Source organism: Heloderma suspectum, chromosome 6 (assembly GCF_057233095.1).
Source record: "Heloderma suspectum isolate Gila_16-S chromosome 6, 16-S_ref, whole genome shotgun sequence".
Lineage (NCBI taxonomy): Eukaryota > Metazoa > Chordata > Lepidosauria > Squamata > Helodermatidae > Heloderma > Heloderma suspectum.
Window position 1 is genome coordinate 81,252,015 of NC_139463.1, and position 19,310 is coordinate 81,271,324.

General features: G+C 45.9%; 2 protein-coding genes across 2 annotated transcripts; both read right to left on the reverse strand.

Moving 5' to 3' along the window:
• Positions 1–1,717: 1,717 nt before the first annotated feature.
• Positions 1,718–2,683, reverse strand: LOC146341441 (olfactory receptor 6B1-like). The gene has a single exon (XM_084807449.1). The coding sequence runs from the start codon at positions 2,681–2,683 to the stop codon at positions 1,718–1,720; it is 966 nt and encodes a 321-aa protein (XP_084663575.1).
• A 15,028-nt stretch (positions 2,684–17,711) lies between these two features.
• Positions 17,712–18,659, reverse strand: LOC146341442 (olfactory receptor 11A1-like). Its single transcript, XM_084807451.1, has one exon. The coding sequence runs from the start codon at positions 18,657–18,659 to the stop codon at positions 17,712–17,714; it is 948 nt and encodes a 315-aa protein (XP_084663577.1).
• Between the last annotated feature and the right edge of the window lie 651 nt (positions 18,660–19,310).

The window sequence follows — 19,310 nt, forward strand, 5'->3', positions numbered from 1 at the left end:
ATAATAAGAAGCAAGATGGGAAAGCAAAGGATACTTTACAAAGAAAATAAAGCCATACAATAAAACTTACTATCCTATGCCAAACTTTTAGAATACTTATTCCCATGGAGAAGTCACAGAGACTTCCAAGGCAGATGACATCCTTGGAAGGAAAAGGGAGCCAGGGGATTCAGAGTGTCAGCATGCCCAGTTGACAGGGACCCCAGTGACCAAGGAACAAAGAAACTGGTCCATTTTATTCACCTGTGATAGGCTACGTGACTATTTACGTAGCCTATCATGGCTGATTTTGCAAATCTAGCCATGATAGGCTATGTTAATCATCACGTAGCCTATCACGGGGGCGTTTTTTTTTTTTAACTTTTCTTGGAATGGCGGCGGCGGCAGCCGGTCAAAAGATCAGCTGCCGCCCCTGCCCCTGTCGAAGACCTGCCGAACCGCCGCCGGGACCCGCCGCCGGGAGGGACATTCGTGAAAGGTAAGTCCCATCCCGGGGGGGTGGAGAATATCTCCCCGAAACTACTTCGGGGGGCTGAATACGTTGGCACTCGGCCCCCTGAAGTTTCAGGGAGAAATTCTCCCCCATCCCTAGTCCATGAACTAAAATAATCCAAGCCTCTCATAGCTGGTCAAGCTTTATTAAAGACCTGTCAATGTTTCATTCATAGTCCATGTGAGCTCAGATGGTATATGAGGTGGTAGTAGGGATGGCGGAGAATTTCTCCTCGAAACTTTGGGGGGCCGAGCGCCAATGTGTTCGGCCCCCCAAAGAAGTTTCAGGGAGAAATTCTCCACCCCCCCACCCCCCGCACCCCCTCCCAGGATGGGACTTACCTTTGCCGAATGTCCCTCCTGGCGGCGGGTCCGGCCGGCGGTTCGGCGGGTGTTCATCCGGGGCGGGAGCGGCAGCCAGTCTTTCGACCGGCTGCCGCCGCCGCCATTCCAATAAAAGAAAAAAACAAAAAACGCCCCCGTGATAGGCTACATGACAATTAACGTAGCCTATCATGGCTAGATTTGCAAAGTCAGCCGTGATAGGCTACGTAAATCGTCACGTAGCCTATCACGGGTGACTTAAAAAAAAAAAATCGTATACGGATAATGGCGGCCCCCATAGGGAGCCGCCATTCCCGTTCCTTATTTGGTCGCTGTAGTCTACATAAATCTTTACGTAGACTACGGCGAAAATAAGGGCAACGCTATTTGCATTGCCCTTATTTTCGCCGTAGGCTACGTAAAGATTTACGTAGACTACAGCGACCAAATAAGGAAGGCAAATGGTGGCTCCCTATGGGGGCCGCCATTTGCGTACGCGCTTTTTTTTTTTTTTAAAGTCACCCGTGATAGGCTACGTGATGATTAACGTAGCCTATCACGGCTGACTTTGCAGATCTAGCCGTAATAGGCTACGTTAATCGTCACGTAGCCTATCACGGGGGCATTTTTGTTTTTTTTAAAAAAAACTTTTGAGTTCGCGGCCGGGCAAGGCGAGGCGCCTCCTCCCCGGCCTGAATTTCGGCCGGGCGAGGCGGGAAGCCTCCCCCCCCAGTCTGAACTTCACGGGGGGAGCAGCGAAGCGCCTCTCCCCCACCACGAAAAGCTTTGAGGACAGGTAAGTGACTTTCGTCCACCCCTAGGTGGTAGTAGAAGAAACGGATCCAGCCCAGTGATTTATAATAAAATCATGTTGTCAGCAGCACTCCTTTCTCATTCTAATCTAGAGGTGCTTTTGCACCCTTCCTCTTATTAAAGTAAACAATTGACAAGTAAGCTTGCTGAGAGCCTCTTTCACTTCTCTGTTTCTCAGACAATATACAATGGGATTGACAATAGGGGTTAACAAGGTATAAAAGACAGAGAACACTTTGTTCAGGTCTTTCAGAGTGTTAGTTTTAGGAAACATGTAGACAATGACAAGGGTCCCATAAAAAACCATCACAACACTAAGATGGGATGAACAAGTAGAGAAGGCCTTTTGTCTCCCAGTGTTTGATGGAATTCTCAGGATAGTGGAAATGATCAAACTGTAAGACATCAGGGTCAAAAGGAATGGGACAAGAGCTATTAGGGAAGAGAGGACAAAAGCCATCAATTCCATCTGGTGGGTATCACCACAGGCAAGCTTTATCACTGGAGTGAAATCACAAAAGAAATGGTCAAGAATGTGAGGACCACAAAATGATAATTGGGAGATCAAATACGTTGTTATGGAGTTAAGTAGAAAACAGCTCAGACATGAGCCTGTCATAATCCATATGCAAAGTGTATTATTCATTAAGGCTGGATAATGAAGAGGCTTGCAAATTGCTAAATACCGATCATAAGACATAGCAGCCAGCAGATAACATTCTGAGCCCACCAGGGAGCCAAAGAAATAATATTGCAAAAAACAACCCCAAATAGGAATGGTCCTTTCTCCAGTCAAGAAACTGGTGAGGATCCTAGGGAGGATCGTTGAGCTGTAGAAGGTTTCCAAGCACGAAAGGTTTCCCAGGAAGAAGTACATGGGGGTATGAAGATGCTGATCACATGCAATAAGTACAAGTATGAGAAGGTTTCCAGCCATGGTCACAGTGTAGATAAGGAGAAAGACCCCAAAGAGAAATGTCTGCAGTTCTGGAACATCACTAAATCCCAAGAGAATGAATTCTGTGAAATCTGTTTGGTTACTCCATTCCAGCATTCCTGCTGCATTTTCCATGTGTAAATGCCAGAACAGGCAGTTCAAATACGGAGATCACCATATCATGGTTTTTAGTTACTTTATTCTTGGGTCTATCTATCTCTTTAATGTTTCAAACCTGTAAGAAACATGACAAATGAAGAGGTCAGATAACAGAATTCCTCTTAGATGCTGCAATGGTGAGTCTTGAATGGTGCATGAAATGTTTCCCGTCAGAATGTTCTAGGACATTTGTGAGGGTGTGTGTTTGACTTTACCTCCACCCCATAGAAGAATGCACCACATATGGTGCATGGAGCAGAAGACTGAGCTGGGCCAGCCAGCCAATGGGGAGATGAAGAGGGAGAATGTCTCCTAAAAGGTGGGCCATAAAAATAAATATCACAAAGAAATACATGGATAAACATGCCTCGACATCCACCTCAGTTGGGGGAAGTGGCAACTCACCCGCACAATTTCTAGCAATATAGGATTAGCCGATTGCCTTAGGGCAGGGGTGTCGAACCTCTTCTGGCATGAAGGCTGAATTATAGAAAAACTCTCAAGTTGTGCATTCCAGTAGTGGGTGGGGCCAAAAGCAAAAGGGAGCAGGGTCAAAGACAAAAAGGGAAGAACCAAAATGCCGGCGTATTCTAGCTTGAAGCTGTTACCTGACAGTAACTAAGCCTTAGAAGAGGCATTTCAGCCATTTAGAATGGGAAAACAACAGCAGAAAAGCTGAGAAACTACCAATCAGTGGTTAGGGAAAGGGCACATGGCCACAGGAGCTGGTGGGGCTTTCTGTGAAGCCCCAGAGGGCTAGACTGGGATCCCTGACAGGCCAGATTTGGCCTGCAAGCCTGAGGTTCACCATGCTACCTAGGGGCTAAGTAGGTATGTTTTGTTCTATTCCCTGGATTATGGTTTTGCCTTTGTCTATTCTTTTCTTTTTGCCTACTCTGACCTGCTGGATTGTTCGAGTGTGATGACGTGTCTGAGGAAGGTCCTCTCAGATTTGTACTGGTGTCACAAATGCAGGTTACACAGTGCAGGCAGGGTAAGGATGAGAAATAGAGAGTGTACTGGTCAACACTGAGGCATCACATAAAAGAAACATATCGATATCATCACTTCCAACTGATCAACTCAAATGTAACCGTGCACGGATGGAGTCGTTGACATCAAAGACTAACTGGCTTGGAGAATTATGACACTTTTAGGAGTCTCCTCAGCACACATTTAGGTGGGCTGGAAATGAGGAGCAAGAATCAGTTTCAGAACTGATCTGAGACATGGAGTCAGAGTGTCATCACCCAAACAAGGAGACCAAATACTACCTATTATTTTAAAAGTAGGTGCTTAAACTGAAGAAATCAGAATGAGTTAACTTAGTTATGTTCTGTTGTATATCCTATAAATTAAGCATTAGCTGCTAATTGATTAAGTTGTGGCCCTTATTCGAATGTATGTTTTATATATCATATTTTATTTGGTGTGTGTTGTAGACAAGCTGATTGCTACAGCTGCCATAAACTTTTGCCTAAAGGAAAAAAATTCAAAGAGAATGTGGGGTCTCCTTCTTAGGCAAAATGGCTGGGAAACTGTAGGGGGTCCCTACATGTTTTGCTATAGTTAGAGACATTTTCAGGGCATTCCACATATTCCTCAGTTCTCAAAATTTTGCCTAATACAAAATTAAGTGCAAATTTTGAAGCTTCCTCTTCAGGCAAAACATCTGAGGAATTCTGATGAAACCCAAATACATTTTGATAAATCTAGTAAAATTTGTCCGGAAAAGTGGGTCACATATCCCTGGCAGTTGCTGAGCAAGTAGTGTGGAGGAGATCATGGTTGATCAAAAAAGCCTGAGGTGGCAGAGGAGAACAATCCAATGGCATCACACCTTGGAGTGAAAAGCAAAATATGGTTGGATTCAGACTGAGTTAGTCATGTTGCGATCTCATTGAAACCAATGTCGAAACTTAGTCAGGATTTTGCTTTTGTTTTGATAGCCTCATTGGACATCTCCTTTGAGAGGAAAAGCAGGTTATAAATGTTAACATCAAATAAACAAACAAATCAATCCAACTTTTCCCCATGGAACCTAAATGAAAGTAACTTACAGTACAACCCAATGCAGGTTTACTCAGAAGTAAGTCCCACTGTGTTCAATTAGAGAGAGTGATGCACCTGCCTCAGTTGACAGAATCAGGTGGACAGGAAGCAGTGGTGAGCTGCTGGAGAACAAATGTATGGGTGCCACATGACCTACTCTGTTCCTCCAATCTAGCCTGCCCTGCTGCCATCAGGTGCAGTGGATATAGGGATGTCAGAGAATTTCTCCACGAATCTTGGGGAGGCTGAATGCCAGCGCACTCGGCCCCCCGAAATTGGTGGAGAAACGGTCTGCCCCCCCACCCCCCCGGGACGGGACTTACCTTGTGCAAATGTCCCTGGCGGCGGTGGCTCTGGCGGCGGTTCGGTGGCAGTTCGGTGGCGGCAGCTGTGGTGGCCGGTCTTCTGACTAGGGATGTACGAAAGTCACTTACCTTTTCGCAGGGGTGCTTCGCGGTGGGGGGAAGGCACTTCGCTTCTCCTCCCGAAGTTCAGGCGAAGGAGGGGAGGCGTCTCACCTCACCCGGCTGAAATTCAGGCCGGGGGGCGAGGCTTCCCTCCTCGCCCGGCTGAAATTCATGCCGGGGAGAAGCGCCCCAGCCGCGAAACAAAAAGTAAAACAAAAAACCCCGTGATAGGCTACATAACGATCAACGTAGCCTATCACGGCTAGATTTCCAAAGTCAGCCATCATAGGCTATGTAAATCGTTACGTAGCCTATCACGGGTGACTTGGGAAAAAAAACAACACTCCATTTGCGTACGTGCTTTTTTTTTTCAAAGTCACCCGTGATAGGCTACGTAATGATTTACATAGCCTATCATGGCTGACTTTGGAAATCTAGCCATGATAGGCTACATTAATCGTTACGTAGCCTATCACGGGGTTTTGTATTTTTTTACACTTTACTTTGTAATGGCGGTGGCGGCAGCCGGTCGGAAGACCAGCTACCGCCCCTGCCCCCGACGAAAGGCCGACGAACCGCCGCCGGGACCCGCCGCCGGGAGGGACATTCGCCAAAGGCAAGTCCCATCCCGGGGGGGGGCGGGGGGCAGAGAATTTCACCGCCAATTTCGGGGGCCCAAATGCATTGGTGCTCGGCCCCCCGAAGATTCGGGGAGAAATTCTCCGCCATCCCTACTTCTGACCAGCTGCCGCCACCACCATTTCCAAGTAAAAAAAGCAAACAACATACGTGATAGACTACGTAAAGATTTACTTAGCCTATCATGGCTAGATTTTTAAAAAAACACCGTGTTAAGCTACGTAAATGTTTATGTAGCCTATCACGGCTGAGTGAAAAAAAGAAAAGAAAAAAAAAAGCCGCGCGTACGCAAAACGCCACGCGTACGCCCATGGGCGCCGCCATTTGCGTTCCTTATTTTATCATGTCTAGTCTACGTAAACATTTACGTAGAGTACGGCAAAAATAAGGGCAAGGCAAATAGCGTTGCCCTTATTTTCGCCGTAGTCTACGTAAATGTTTACGTAGACTACACTTGCCAAAATAAGGAACACAAATGGCGGCACCCATGGGTGCCGCCATTTGCATACGCATGGGTTTTTTTTTTCACTCAGCCGTGATAGGCTACGTAAACATTTACGTAGCCTATCACGGCTGACTGCAGGGACGCAAACGGCGGCGGCTACGGCCGCCGCCATTTGCATCCCGGCAGGACAGGAGGATTCGTGGCCGGAGGGACGAGGTGCCTCCCCCGCTGCCAGAATTTCGGGGAGGAGGGATGGGGCGCCTCCCCCCCAGCCAGAATTTCAGGGGGAGGGACAGAGCACCTCCTCCCCACTGCGAATCAAGCTTCGGGATCAGGTAAGGGACTTTCGTACATCCCTAAGTGGATAGGGATGTACGAAAGTGACTTACCTGTCACAGATTATGTTGATGGTGGGGGGGAGGCGCTCTGTCCCTCCCCCTGGAATCCTGGCCAGGGGGGAGGCGCTCCGTTCCTCCCCCCGGAATCCTCGAACGGCCGGCTGTGTTCTGCGGCAGCTCTGCGGTGCAGCCAGCCAGGCCCGGCCTGGCCAGGCCAGAGCCATCTGCAGCCGGATTTCCAGCCACGGAGGGCTCTGGGTAAAACAAAAACAAAAAACGCGTACGCAAATGGCAGCGGATATGGCCGCCGCCATTTGCATTCCTTCTTTTTGGCCATCTTAATCTACCCAAATATTTATGTAGACTATGACGGCAAAAATCAAGGGGAACACAAATAGCGTAGCAGGTGCCATTTGCGTCCCCTTTTGATTCGCCGTTTTAGCCTACATAAAGATTTACATAGGCTAAAACGGTGAATGAAAAAGGGAGGCAAATAGCACCTGCTATGCTACTTACATTCCCCTTGATTTTAGCCATCATAGTCTACGTAGAGATTTACATAGATTAAGATGGCCAAAAAGAAGGAACGCAAATGGTGACAGCTGTAGCCACCGCCATTTGCATACGCATTTAAAAACAACAACAACAACAACCGTGATAGGCTACATAAAGATTTACGTAGCCTATCACGTCTTTTATTTCTTTTTAAAAAAAACCTAGCCATGATAGGCTACGTAAATCATTACATAGCCTATCATGTTTTTTTTCCCCTGCAAGCCTGGAAATGGCTGCGGCGGCAGCCGGTCGGAAGACCGGCCACCGCCGGAGCTGGAGCCGCTGCCGGAGCCACCGTCGGAGCCGCAACCACCTGGATGATCCGCCCCAGGTAAGTCTCATCCCAGGGAGGGTCCGTGGGGGGGCGGGGGGTTGCAGGCCGTTCCACCACAGATTTGAGGGGGCCGAATGCTCTGGCATTCGGCCTCACCGAGATCCGTGGCAGAATTCTCTGACATCCCTAGCAGTGGACAACAGTCAGTGTATCATTGCCGATTTTGAAGTAATATTCAATCGTCTGTCTGGTTAACTTCTGTACAGGGAATTGGAGTATGCCAGATGCCATCCTGTCCTTCACCTCAGACAGCAAAATGTCTTTGTCCAGCCCTGATCTTAGCTGACTGGGCGACAGTATTTATGAGCTTCTCGCTCCTTAGGTTATACTGTATGACTCTCAAATGCTGGATTTTCCAGCATTTACAGACATATGAAGTTGCCTCCTACTGAGTTATATCATTGATCCCTTGACCAATATTGCCCACTGTGGCTGGGAACTGTTCTCCAGTGTCTCAGGCAGACATCTTTTCTAGCACCTGCTTCCAGACTTTTCTTACATAGGAACATAGGAAGCTACCTTATACTGAGCCAGACCATTGGTCCATCTAGCCCAATATTGTTGATACTGACTGACAGCAGCTCTGCAGGAAGGGATCCAGGCAGGAATTTTTCCAGCCCTACCTGGAGAAGCCGGGGATCACACCTGGCACCTTCTGCATGCAAAGCAGGTGCTCCACCAGTAAGCCACGGGCCCTTCCATTTCTTAAAAATTGTAATGCTAGGGATTCAGTCTGGGATCTCCTGCATGCACAGCATATGCCCTACCACTGAGCTGGATAGCCACTGTTTGTATTGCATTCAAACTTGCAAAATGGCATACAAATCATTGTGTTAATTCCATTGGTGCACAGAAAATTAGGGATGTCAGAGCATTCCACCACGGATCTCGGTGAGGCCAAATGCCAGTGCATTCGGCCCCCTGAAATCCGTGGCGGAACAGCCTGTACAGCCTGCCACCCCCTGCCCCCCCGCGGATCCGCCCCGGGACAAGACTTACCTGGGGCGGATCTTCCAGGCGGTGGTGGCTCCGGCGGCGGCGGTGGCCGGTCTTCTGATCGGCTGCTGCCGCCGCCATTTCCAGGCTTGTGGGAAAAAAAAAAAGACGTGATAGGCTACGTAAAGATTTACGTAGCCTATCATGGCTCGGTTTAAAAAAAAAAAAAGACGTGATAGGCTACATAAATCTTTATGTAGCCTATCATTGTTGGGGGTGGGTTTTTTTTAAAAAAAAACACATACGCAGTTGGCGGCAGCTACGGCCGCCGCCATTTGCTTTCCTTCTTTTTACCGTCTTAATCTACGTAAATATTTACATAGACTATGATGGCGAAAATAAAGGGGAACACAAAGAGCGTAGCGGGCGCTATTTGCGTCCCCTTTTGATTCGCCGTTTTAACCTATGTAAAGATTTACGTAGGCTAAAACAGTGAATGAAAAAGGGATGCAAATAGCGCCCGCTACGCTATTTGCGTTCCTCTTTATTTTCGCCGTCATGGTCGACGTAAATATTTACGTAGATTAAGACAGCCAAAAAGAAGGAACGCAAATGGCGGCAGCTATAGCTGCCGTCATTTCCGTATGTGGTTGTTGTTGTTGTTTTTACCCAGAGCCCCCCTCGGCCAGAAATCCGGCTGTGGACGGCTCTGGCCTGGCCGGGCCAGGCCTGGCCGGCTGCTCCATGGAGCTGCTGCGGAGCGCAGCCGGCCATTCGAGGATTCCGGGGGGAGGAACGGAGCGCCTCCCCCCTGGCCAGGATTCTGGGGGGAGGGACGGAACCCTCCCCCCCCACCATCAACATAATCTGCGAAAGGTAAGTCACTTTCGTACATCCCTACAGAAAATTCAGCCCTCATTAGCTTTTAACATACCCCTGAGAGTGTCCAATAAAGCCTGCTTACAGCCGGTCTGCCAGAAGTCAATGCAGCATAAGATCTACATGTGCCAGCAGCTTCCACACATGAATACTGCCCTGCACCCCACTGGTGGGTAAAGGCATGAACAAGGGGTGCTCCACCACCAGTGGTTGAGAGATCAGCCATTCCTTAGTTGGTTTTTACTCATTTCAAACTGAGCAAGGACAAGTTCTGAAGAACTAAGAGTTGAAGCACTTCTAATGAATGAGTCTACATGGTATAAAACACTCTCCCAACACTATTTGTAGATTAGTAGATAGCTCTTTTATTAAACCTATGTTCCATGGTTGCTCTTATGCTTAAGGACAAAACACGAAAGCAAACCCAGCTAGAATGGCTATTGGCCATTGGTGGGAGTGGTAGTCAAAAACATCTGGATGATATCAGGTTGGGGAAGGCTGGACTAAACATACTGCATAAAATAATCATGTTGTTTCTTATTTCTGTATTAACATACCTTACTGGAAAGAATGCTGTCTTTATGTCCAAGTTACAATACAGGTACAGCTTCTTCTTTTGCAGTTTGCAGAATCAAGACTCATTCAGCTTGCTACCTGTTCTTGATGACTTTTTTGAGTACAACATCCTTACAGCACTAGAAGAAACTGTGGTGTATCTACTAGGAACCATGACTTTATATATTTACAACACACACACACACACACACACACAGTAGTTACGTATCCTCTAAGTTGAATTGAGGTATCTAAGGAATTAATTACATACTTTTAGCTAACAGGAAACAGCAATAGTGACAAATGGGTAAACTTGAAATATCACCCCTGCCCCCCAGTTGGGAAAATTATATTACATCAAATTAAACTGATCACTAATTCTAATTTATTAAAGCCAAATATATTAAAGTGGTCCCTTCTGCCATTATAAGCCTCATCATTCTATTTCTTATAAAAAATGACACCTCTTACACAAATAATTTGAAACTTGGCATCCATGATGATCTACCTAATGAGGTTTTAAGAAGAATTCATGGGCAAACTACAGCTTACTTTAAAGGTGTAGCTCCCCCCACCCCACTTTTTTTTTTTTTTTACCCAAAAGCAAGTCCTGAGAACTAATGTAGAACATGACCATAGAGTGGGGGATAGAGAACTTTAACCCTTTGCCTTATGCCTGCTTTACATTACAACTGGATTCCTTTTTGGCAATGTAAATTGGAGGCATGTGGTGCCTGATCTAGTTTGGGACCACAGCTAGGGGAATGAAGTCTCTCTACATGCCCATGCCACCCCACATTATGGTCCTGATCTGTGTAGTAACATGTACTCTTACCTTGTGAGGTGACATTCCATCACTAATAAACCTTATCTGGACTAAGATAGCTTGGCCACAGTTCTCTGTGCTCTAGTAATCTGTCAGTGGGATTACTGTGACATCTACATGGGTTTCCATTAAAAATGGTCCAGAAACTTCATTTAGTCCAAATAGGGATGCAGGATTGCTAAATGGGACTAGTTGTTTTGATCACATCAAGACCATGCTCCCATTTGATTTTACCTCGGCTTTGATAACATTCAAGGCCATTTCTCTGGGTTCCCCCTCCTACTGAGATCTGACATGTGGCCAGCAGGCAGGGGCTCATCTCAGTGGTAGCACCCTCCTCAGAGAGGATTGCCTGCCATCTTCTTTGTATTCTTTTTGGCATGAGGTGAAGAACTTATTCTCTCAGGCTTTGGGGTGGTCTTTTTAAGGGGACTTTATAGAGGTTTTAAAGGACTAGTTCTGAGGTTCTAGAATTGTGACGTTTGTGTGTGTGTGTGTGTGTGTGTGAAATTTTTATTGTAAAATATCAACAAAACAACAAACAAAAGAGGAAAGAAATTGTAGCTACATAGATTTGAATATAGAAATTTCAGTGCATGCATATGAAGTGTGTGTGTGTGAGTGTGTGTGTGTATGTGTGTGAAAATGCAGCTTTCTAAGAATTATAAACTTTAACAAAAGCAGACCAAATATCCATATAAGTATCCATTCACAAGTGGTATCTATATACCACCCGTTCAAATGTTGAAAGTGCTGTACAATTGTCAATCCATTGCATTATAGGAGGTGAGTTTTTATCCTTCCAGTGTTGTGATATCAGTCTTTTAGCTGTCAAAAGGGCATGGAAATTCCATGTGTGCTGACCATGTGTTCAGGAAACTTCCAGGAAACAGGCAGATAATGTAAGGCAAAGACCACTTTATTTAGGAAGGCCCTTAGGCTGAAAGTAGATCTGTTGGGTTGGGTGCTGATTATCTGTCTGTCTATCTGTCTGTCTATCTGTAATTGTTATATTTTTATTATATTGTAATGTATCGTTTTATTGTTTAAATACATTTTAATGGTTTCTGTAAGCCATATTGAGTGCCATTTTTGGTAGAAAAATAAAGTAAATACATTCAAAATTAGTGATCTTACCCTGGGTGAATTTGTTCTTTACTCAGAAAGCAATAAATATATATATATGAGTTCAGACGAGAGTTCTCCTTTACTACGAAATCTCATTCCATGTATGAGTTTTTGCAGATGTGCAATATCAAGGTGCATCTTGGGAGCTGTACTTTGGAAGCACGTCATGTGTCCCTTTGTTATGTCCCCCCATTCTGATTGGTCTTTTTCACATGGTCTGCCTGCATGATGATGTCATGTGATATTTACTCACTGCCCCGATCAATGGCATGAAGATGGACCTGCAGAGTCCTCCTCTTCCTTGGAGCCAGAGCTGTGGGGGCAGTGGCAATAATGACAAGGGAAACAGCTAAGGAGACTGCTTTGAGCACATTTGGGGGGATCTAGGTGATAGGACAACTGAAAATTTGGTGAGGGGGATCTCTGTACTATGGTACTGTGAATGCTCGGATGCTACGCTATTTGCGTTCCCCTTATTTTCGCCGTCTTAGTCTACGTAAATCTTGACATAGTCTAAGACGTGCCAAAATAAGGAATGCAAATGGCAGCGGCCATGGCCGCTGCCATTTGCATACACACGTTGGGTTTTTTTTGTTTTTTTTAAGTCAGCCGTGGTAGGCTACGTAAACATTTACGTAGCCTATCACAGTTTTTTTTTTTTAAACCTAGCCATGATAGGCTACGTAAATCTTTACGTAGCCTATCACATCTTTTTTTTTTAACTGGAAATGGCGGCAGCAGCAGCCGGTCAGAAGACCGGCCACTGCAGCTGCCGCCGCCACTGCCGCACCGCCGCCGCAGCCGCCGCAGCAGCCGCCGCCAGGAAGATCCGCCCCAGGTAAGTCTCGTCCTAGGGGGTGGGGTGGGGTGGCAGACCGTTCCACCACCAATTTCGGGGGGCCGAATGCGCTGGCATTCAGCCTCCCTGAGATCCATGGCAGAATTCTCTGACATCCCTAGTCCACACACAAATGCCATGCTAGGATTCCAGGACTTTCTTAATAACATAAAATCCTATGAGACATTAATGCATGTCTTCTGTTTGTTTTGGCACTTTGCACTGAAAGTACATGAACTGTAGAGGAGAGGAAAAACTAAAGAAACTTCCTCCATCTTTGTTTGAGGTGGCTATGTCTGGTCAGAGCTACAGTATCTACAATTCTGTCTATTCTATTGCACATACCTTACATAACATATACTTGTTCAGACAAATAAGCATGTGGGATAAAGGCAAATTGGAGCATTCAGATCAGATGTTCAGCCATGGCAGGTGAAATCAGCATCCTAAATGAACTTCTTTGTATGGGTGGAATAATATGTGCTTCCTTAACATCTTTAGCAAAATTGTTGTAAGGAAACTGTGTAGAGTATGTAGGGTAGAGAATCACATACACACACTTCTAGGTAGCCTTCGTAAGTCACATTGTATAAGCTGTTAGGTTGCTGAGGGCAATCTGTTATGCCTTATTTCTGTATTGTTCATGTTTACAGTAAACTGTTTTAAGAAGACATGAGAAAATGGATTCTGTAAATTCGTACCAGATTAACAGATTCCATTTATTATCTTTGTTGTAGTCTCTCCAAATCAAGCTCCATGAAAATAAAAATTTAGACTACAGATGTACAGATTGTCTAAAATACATTCTGTCTATGTTTCACAAATTATTAGGTGCCTTTTGTTCCGTCACAAATTCACAGTTGTGAAAATGTGCAAATTCCCCCAAAATGTGCATTTTAATGTTTTAGCCTATGGGTTACACATTACCCCTCTGGGCCAATCCGGGGAGGGTTTGGAAATGGCCCTGTGGGCCATTTCCGCATCCGTACCAACTAGGACTCTAAAACCTCTTCCTATTGGTCCATGGTGGCATGACGGGTTCGTAGAAGGGTCACATGACCCCCATCAGGTGACCCTGAAGGTCATATGAGAGGGTCAGCTTATCGCATAGGTGGGACATATGGCTAGGCTGGGACTTCCCATCACAACAGGGGGTGGGGCACCTGTCACTTTTGAAAATGGGTTGTGGTTTAGAGTTTGATGAGATTCCCCCTCCTTCACTACTGCCCTGGGCAAAAAGTAGCCAGCACCATTGTTTTTTCCTGCTCCCTCATTCAAGCGTGCATTTGTACTGCATGTCTCTCAACCTCCCCTCCATTCCCAGATGTTGACATGCACTTATGGACTGGACAGATCATATTAGAATGTAATGAAGTGTCCCTCACCATGTTCTACTGTGTTCTGGGCTACATGGGTGTTCTGGCAATTATCAGCTTCATTATTAGGGATGTCAGAGAATTCCGCCACTGATCCCAGGGAGGCTGAATTCCAATGAATTTGGCCCCCTGGAATCCATGGCAGAATGGAGCAACCCACCCCACCACCCCGCAGAAGCCCCCCAGAATGGAGCCTACCTGGCGGCAGCTCCGGCAGTGGAGGCGGCTTTGGCTGCTGCCGGGCGGTGGCCGCAAATGGCGGCCATTACACCAGCTGCCATTTGCATCCCTTCACTGAGCTGTGATAGGCTACATAAATATTTATGTAGTCTATCACGGCAAAGAGCGGGGATGCAAATGGCATCCGCTAAGGCATTTGCATCCCCGCTAGGGATGTCAGAGAATTCCGCCATGGATCTCAGTGACGCCGAATGCCAGTGCATTCGGCCCCCCGAAATCTGTGGTGGAATGGCCTGCCACCCCCCGGCCCCCCCGCGGATCCCCCCGGGATGAGACTTACCTGGGGTGGATCTTCCGGGCAGCAGCGGCTCTGGCAGCAGCTCCGGCGGCAGCAGCCGGTCTTCTGACCAGCTGCTGCAGACACCATTTCCAGGCTTGTTAAAAAAAAAAAAAAGACGTGATAGGCTATATAAAGATTTACGTAGCCTATCATGGCTAGGTTTTTAAAAAAAAGAAAAAAAAGGCATGATCGGCTACGTAAATCTTTACGTAGCCTGTCATGGTTGGGGGTGGGTTAAAAAAAAAAAACGTGTACGCCATGGACTATGACAGCGAAAATCAAGGGGAACGTAAATAGCATAGCGGGCGCTATTTGCATCCCTTTTTCATTCACCGTTTTAGCCTACGTAAATCTTTACGTAGGCTAAAACGGGGAATCAAAAGGGGACGCAAATGGCACCCGCTACGCTATTTGAATTCCCCTTGATTTTCGCCATTATACTCTATGTAAATATTTACATAGATTAAGATGGTAAAAAGAAGGAACGCAAATGGCAGCGGCCGTAGCCGCCGCCATTTGCGTACGCATTGTTGTTGTTGTTGTTGTTTTACCCAGAGCCCTCCGCGGCCGGAAATCCGGCTGCAGACAGCTCTGGCCTGACTGGGCCGGGCCTGGTCTGCTGCTCCGTGGAGCTGCCACAGAGCACAGCTGGCTGTTCGAGGATTCTGGGGGGAGGAACGGAGTGCCTCCCCCCCGGCCAGAATTCTGGGGGGAAGGACGGAACGCCTCTCCCCCTCCATCAACATAATCTGGTAAAGGTAAGTCACTTTTGTACATCCCTAATCCCCGCTCTTTTCCGTGATAGGCTACATAAATATTTATGTAGCCTATCACGGTTCAGCAAAGGGACGCAAATGGTGGCTGCTACGCCAGCCGCCATTTTTGTCCCCAGACCTGCTGCAGCCGGATGTCCAGCTGCGGATGCCCCCAGCCGGCGGCTCTGCAGAGTTGCCGCAGAGCGGAGCTGGCCAGGGAGGATTCCGGAGGGAGGGACGGAGCGCCTCCCCCCCACCGCGGATGCCACTTATGAAACAGGTAAGTGGTTTTGTACATCCCTATTTGTTATAGCTTTTCTAGCCAGAAAATTACCTGACACTTTCAGTGAAGCCAAGTTCATCACCTTCAACATGTTGGTGATTTGCAGTGTTTGGATTTCCTTTATTCCAGCCTAACTGAGCACCAAGGGCAGTTTACAAGAAGCCCTGCATGTGCATGCCAGATTTTGTGTGGCACTTTCCAGTTTTAAAAAGGCAAACCTTAAAAAAAAAAAGTTTTAAAAACTGGTTTTACAGCTGCAATTTACATAGATGTAAGTGTTTTATGGACAAAGGTTCATATAATCAAAGCTATGGTGCTGGAGAAGACTCTTATGAGTCACCTGGACTGCAGGGAGGTCAAATCAGTCCATCCTAAAGGAAATCAACCCTGAATGTTCATTGCAAGGACAGATACTGAAGCTGAAGCTCAAATATTTTGGCCACCTAATGCAAAGAGAAAGGTCACTGGAAAAGACCCTGATGCTGGGGAAGATTGAAGGCAAAAGGAGAAGGGGACGGCAGAGGATGAGATGGCTAGATAGCATCACCGATGCAATAAATATGAACTTGAGCACTCTCCGGGAGAGTGCGGAGGACAGGAAGGCCTGGCGTGCTATGGTCCATGGGGTCACAAAGAGTCGGACACAACTTAACGGCTGAACAACAACAACAAAGTGTTTTATGGCCACAAATGGCATAAAATATGCCATTTATGGCCATAATTTTCCAAAGGTCCATGAATGGAAGCCACCATTTTTGAACTTGTCTTTTTAAAACCTGGAAACCATCCCACTGGAAGTCTGGCAGGTGCAGACCCAGGAGACCCAGTCCGCTGCAGACCCCACAGGTCTGTTTCTTGGGAATCTGGCCTTATTTAATCTGGCAGAAGATTTTCCCAACATTCCTGATACTGCCCGTGATACTAGAGGTAACATACAGCCATCAGGAATAGGAACCATTGATAGCCTTATCCTCCATGAATTTGTAAAGCCATCCAAATTGGTGGCCATATCTTCATCCTGTGGGAGTGAATTCCATTGTTTAACTATGTGCTGTGTGAAGAAGTCCTTCCTTTTATCTTCCCTGAATCTGCCACCAATCAGGTTCATGGGATGACCCCTGTGAATATTATGAGAGAGGGAAGAAAAAATGTCTCCCTGTCCACTTTCTCCACACCATGCCTAATTTTGAACAGCTCCATCAGATCTCCCCTTGCTCGGCTCTTTTCTAAGCTAAACAGTCCAGGATGTTGTAACCTTTCCGCGTAGGAGAGTTGCTCCAGACACTTGATCATTGTAGTTGCTCCTTTCTGCACTTTTTTCCCCCCATCCTTACAAAATATTTTTCTCGGTGGAGTGAGCAGAACTGTACACAATATCCCAAGTATGGTCACACCATAGATTTGTAAACTCATAAAGGCAGTAAAATATTGACAGTTTTATTTTCAATTCCTTTTCCAATTACACTGGAATTTGCCTTGTTTCACAGTTTCCACACACTGGATTGACATTTTCATCTAACTGTCCACACATCCCATCTCATAGAAATCCTGGGCAAAGTCAAAGGCATTATAAATTCCCATCAGCCCTAGTCAACATAGTCAGTCAGTGTTGAGGGATGATGGTAGTTGCAGTCCAAACAACCAGAGCACCACAAGTACCCTACACCTGATATACTGGGTTAGATCAAGGATCTTCCCACACCCTTGCTCACCCCATTCAGCAGGGTCCACGAACCCTCTGTGCAGCATATTCAGGGGCTTTCATGGGGAGTTGAGGGTGAGGAAGTCCATTTCCATCATCCCAGTTGCACATGACATGCCTAGATCTGGATCCAAACCACAGTGCCCACCTGAAAGCAAGGTAGGATGGTGATAGCCATCTCGGAGTTTGCAGCCATAGATACCATTGCCTAGGTTAGCTACTGTTTATCAGTGTATTGAATATGCTTTATGATTGAAGTCACAAATCAGACAGTTTCACCCACAAAAATTAAAGAATTAAAATGAACCAGTCATTACAATGCATTGAAATCATTTTAATGTTTGTGAAAGTTTTTTGTGTGTCCCCCCCTCTTCTTTTTTTTAGCAGCAAAGGGGAGGCAAAAGAGTCTGGGGATGCTTTATGAGCAATCAATAAAATGTCTGACAGCTTTACTCAGAGCATTTTTAATGTCTTTATTTCTCAGGCTGTACACAAAAGGATTCACCAATGGAGTCAAGACAGTGTAGATGACAGAGAAGGCCTTGTTAAGATCCCTAAGTGTGCTGTTTTTTGGCAAAACATATACAATGACAATCGTTCCATAAAAGAGTGTAACCACAATAAGATGTGAAGAGCAGGTGGAAAATGCTTTCTTTCTTCCTACAGTGGATGGGATCCTTAGAATGTTTCTTATGATATAGCCATAAGACATGAGGGTTAAAAGAAAAGGAAGCAATCCAAATAGAGCAGACAGAATGAATATCAATAGCTGTATTTTTACAGTATTGCTGCAGGACAGTTGAAGTAGTGGTGTAAAATCACAGAAAAAGTGGTCGATTTCATTAGGTCCACAGAATACTAAATGTGTTATTAAAGACATTGTTATAGAGTTAACAAGGAACCCAATGACCCAGGAACCAGTTGCTAGCTGCAGACAGGATCTGACATCCATAATGGTCACATAATGCAATGGTTTACATATTGCTAAATATCGGTCATAAGACATGGCAGCAAGGAGATAACATTCTGCTGTCGCCAAGCCACCAAAGAAATATAGTTGTGTGAAACATGAATGGATCAACATAGACTGGTTCCCAGTTAGAAAACTGTCTAGCATTCTGGGCAAAATGGTTGAGCTATAGCATGACTCTAAGCAAGACAAATTCACCAGGAAGAAGTACATAGGGGTGTGAAGGTGCTGATCAGCTGCAACTAAGACAACAATAAGCAGGTTCCCTACCATAGTCACAAGATAGATTGCTAGAAACACCAGGAAGAGAAGAATGTGGAACTCATGGATATTTCCAAATCCGAGGAGGATGAATTCTTTGACCATGGTTTGATTCTCCCAGTCTTTATTATTCATGGCTTACTCTTCAGGGTATTTAAGGAACAGGAAAATGCAATAAGTAGAGAAAAGGGTGTCATTATGCAAGACTAGTAAAACACCTAAATAGCATTTTTTAATACAGAATTTCGACTACACTCTTCAGTCATGACCTCTCTCTCTCTCTCTCTCTGTGTGTGTGTATTTTAAAAGCCAATTATGCTTTTAATAGGGAGTTCCTTGGTTCAGCAAATGAACAGAATGAATTGTGATCTTCCTTTCATTCATCTGATTAACTTAGGACCTTGATTCCATATATTTACACACATGTGCGCATGCACACACACAGGCGCACTCACACACAAACATTTACAGAATACTATACCCCTATTCAGGCATTCAACATTGGTACAATAAACACATGAGGTGAGGGAGTGCCCTAACACCTTCCTCTCCTCTCACGTTTCCATCACCTTCTACACATAGAGGGTGACTTTCTGCATAAGAGAACCCCTTGTATCTATCTATGAAGGCACTCCAGGCAATCCAGAACACTGGAAAATCAGCATTCAAAATCATGTGGCGAGTATCCATGGATACAGGAGGCTCCCCTCTCCAGAAAGCTGCCCTTCATGAGTGGGGAAGGTGGAAATGCACAAGGAGGAGTGGGCTGGGGGACAGGGTTACCGC

What these genes read in the sequence shown, in the direction of transcription:
- LOC146341441 (XM_084807449.1), bottom strand. Translation starts at nt 2,683, where the DNA reads ATGCTGGAATGGAGTAACCAAACAGATTTCACAGAATTCATTCTCTTG.
- LOC146341442 (XM_084807451.1), bottom strand. Translation starts at nt 18,659, where the DNA reads ATGAATAATAAAGACTGGGAGAATCAAACCATGGTCAAAGAATTCATC.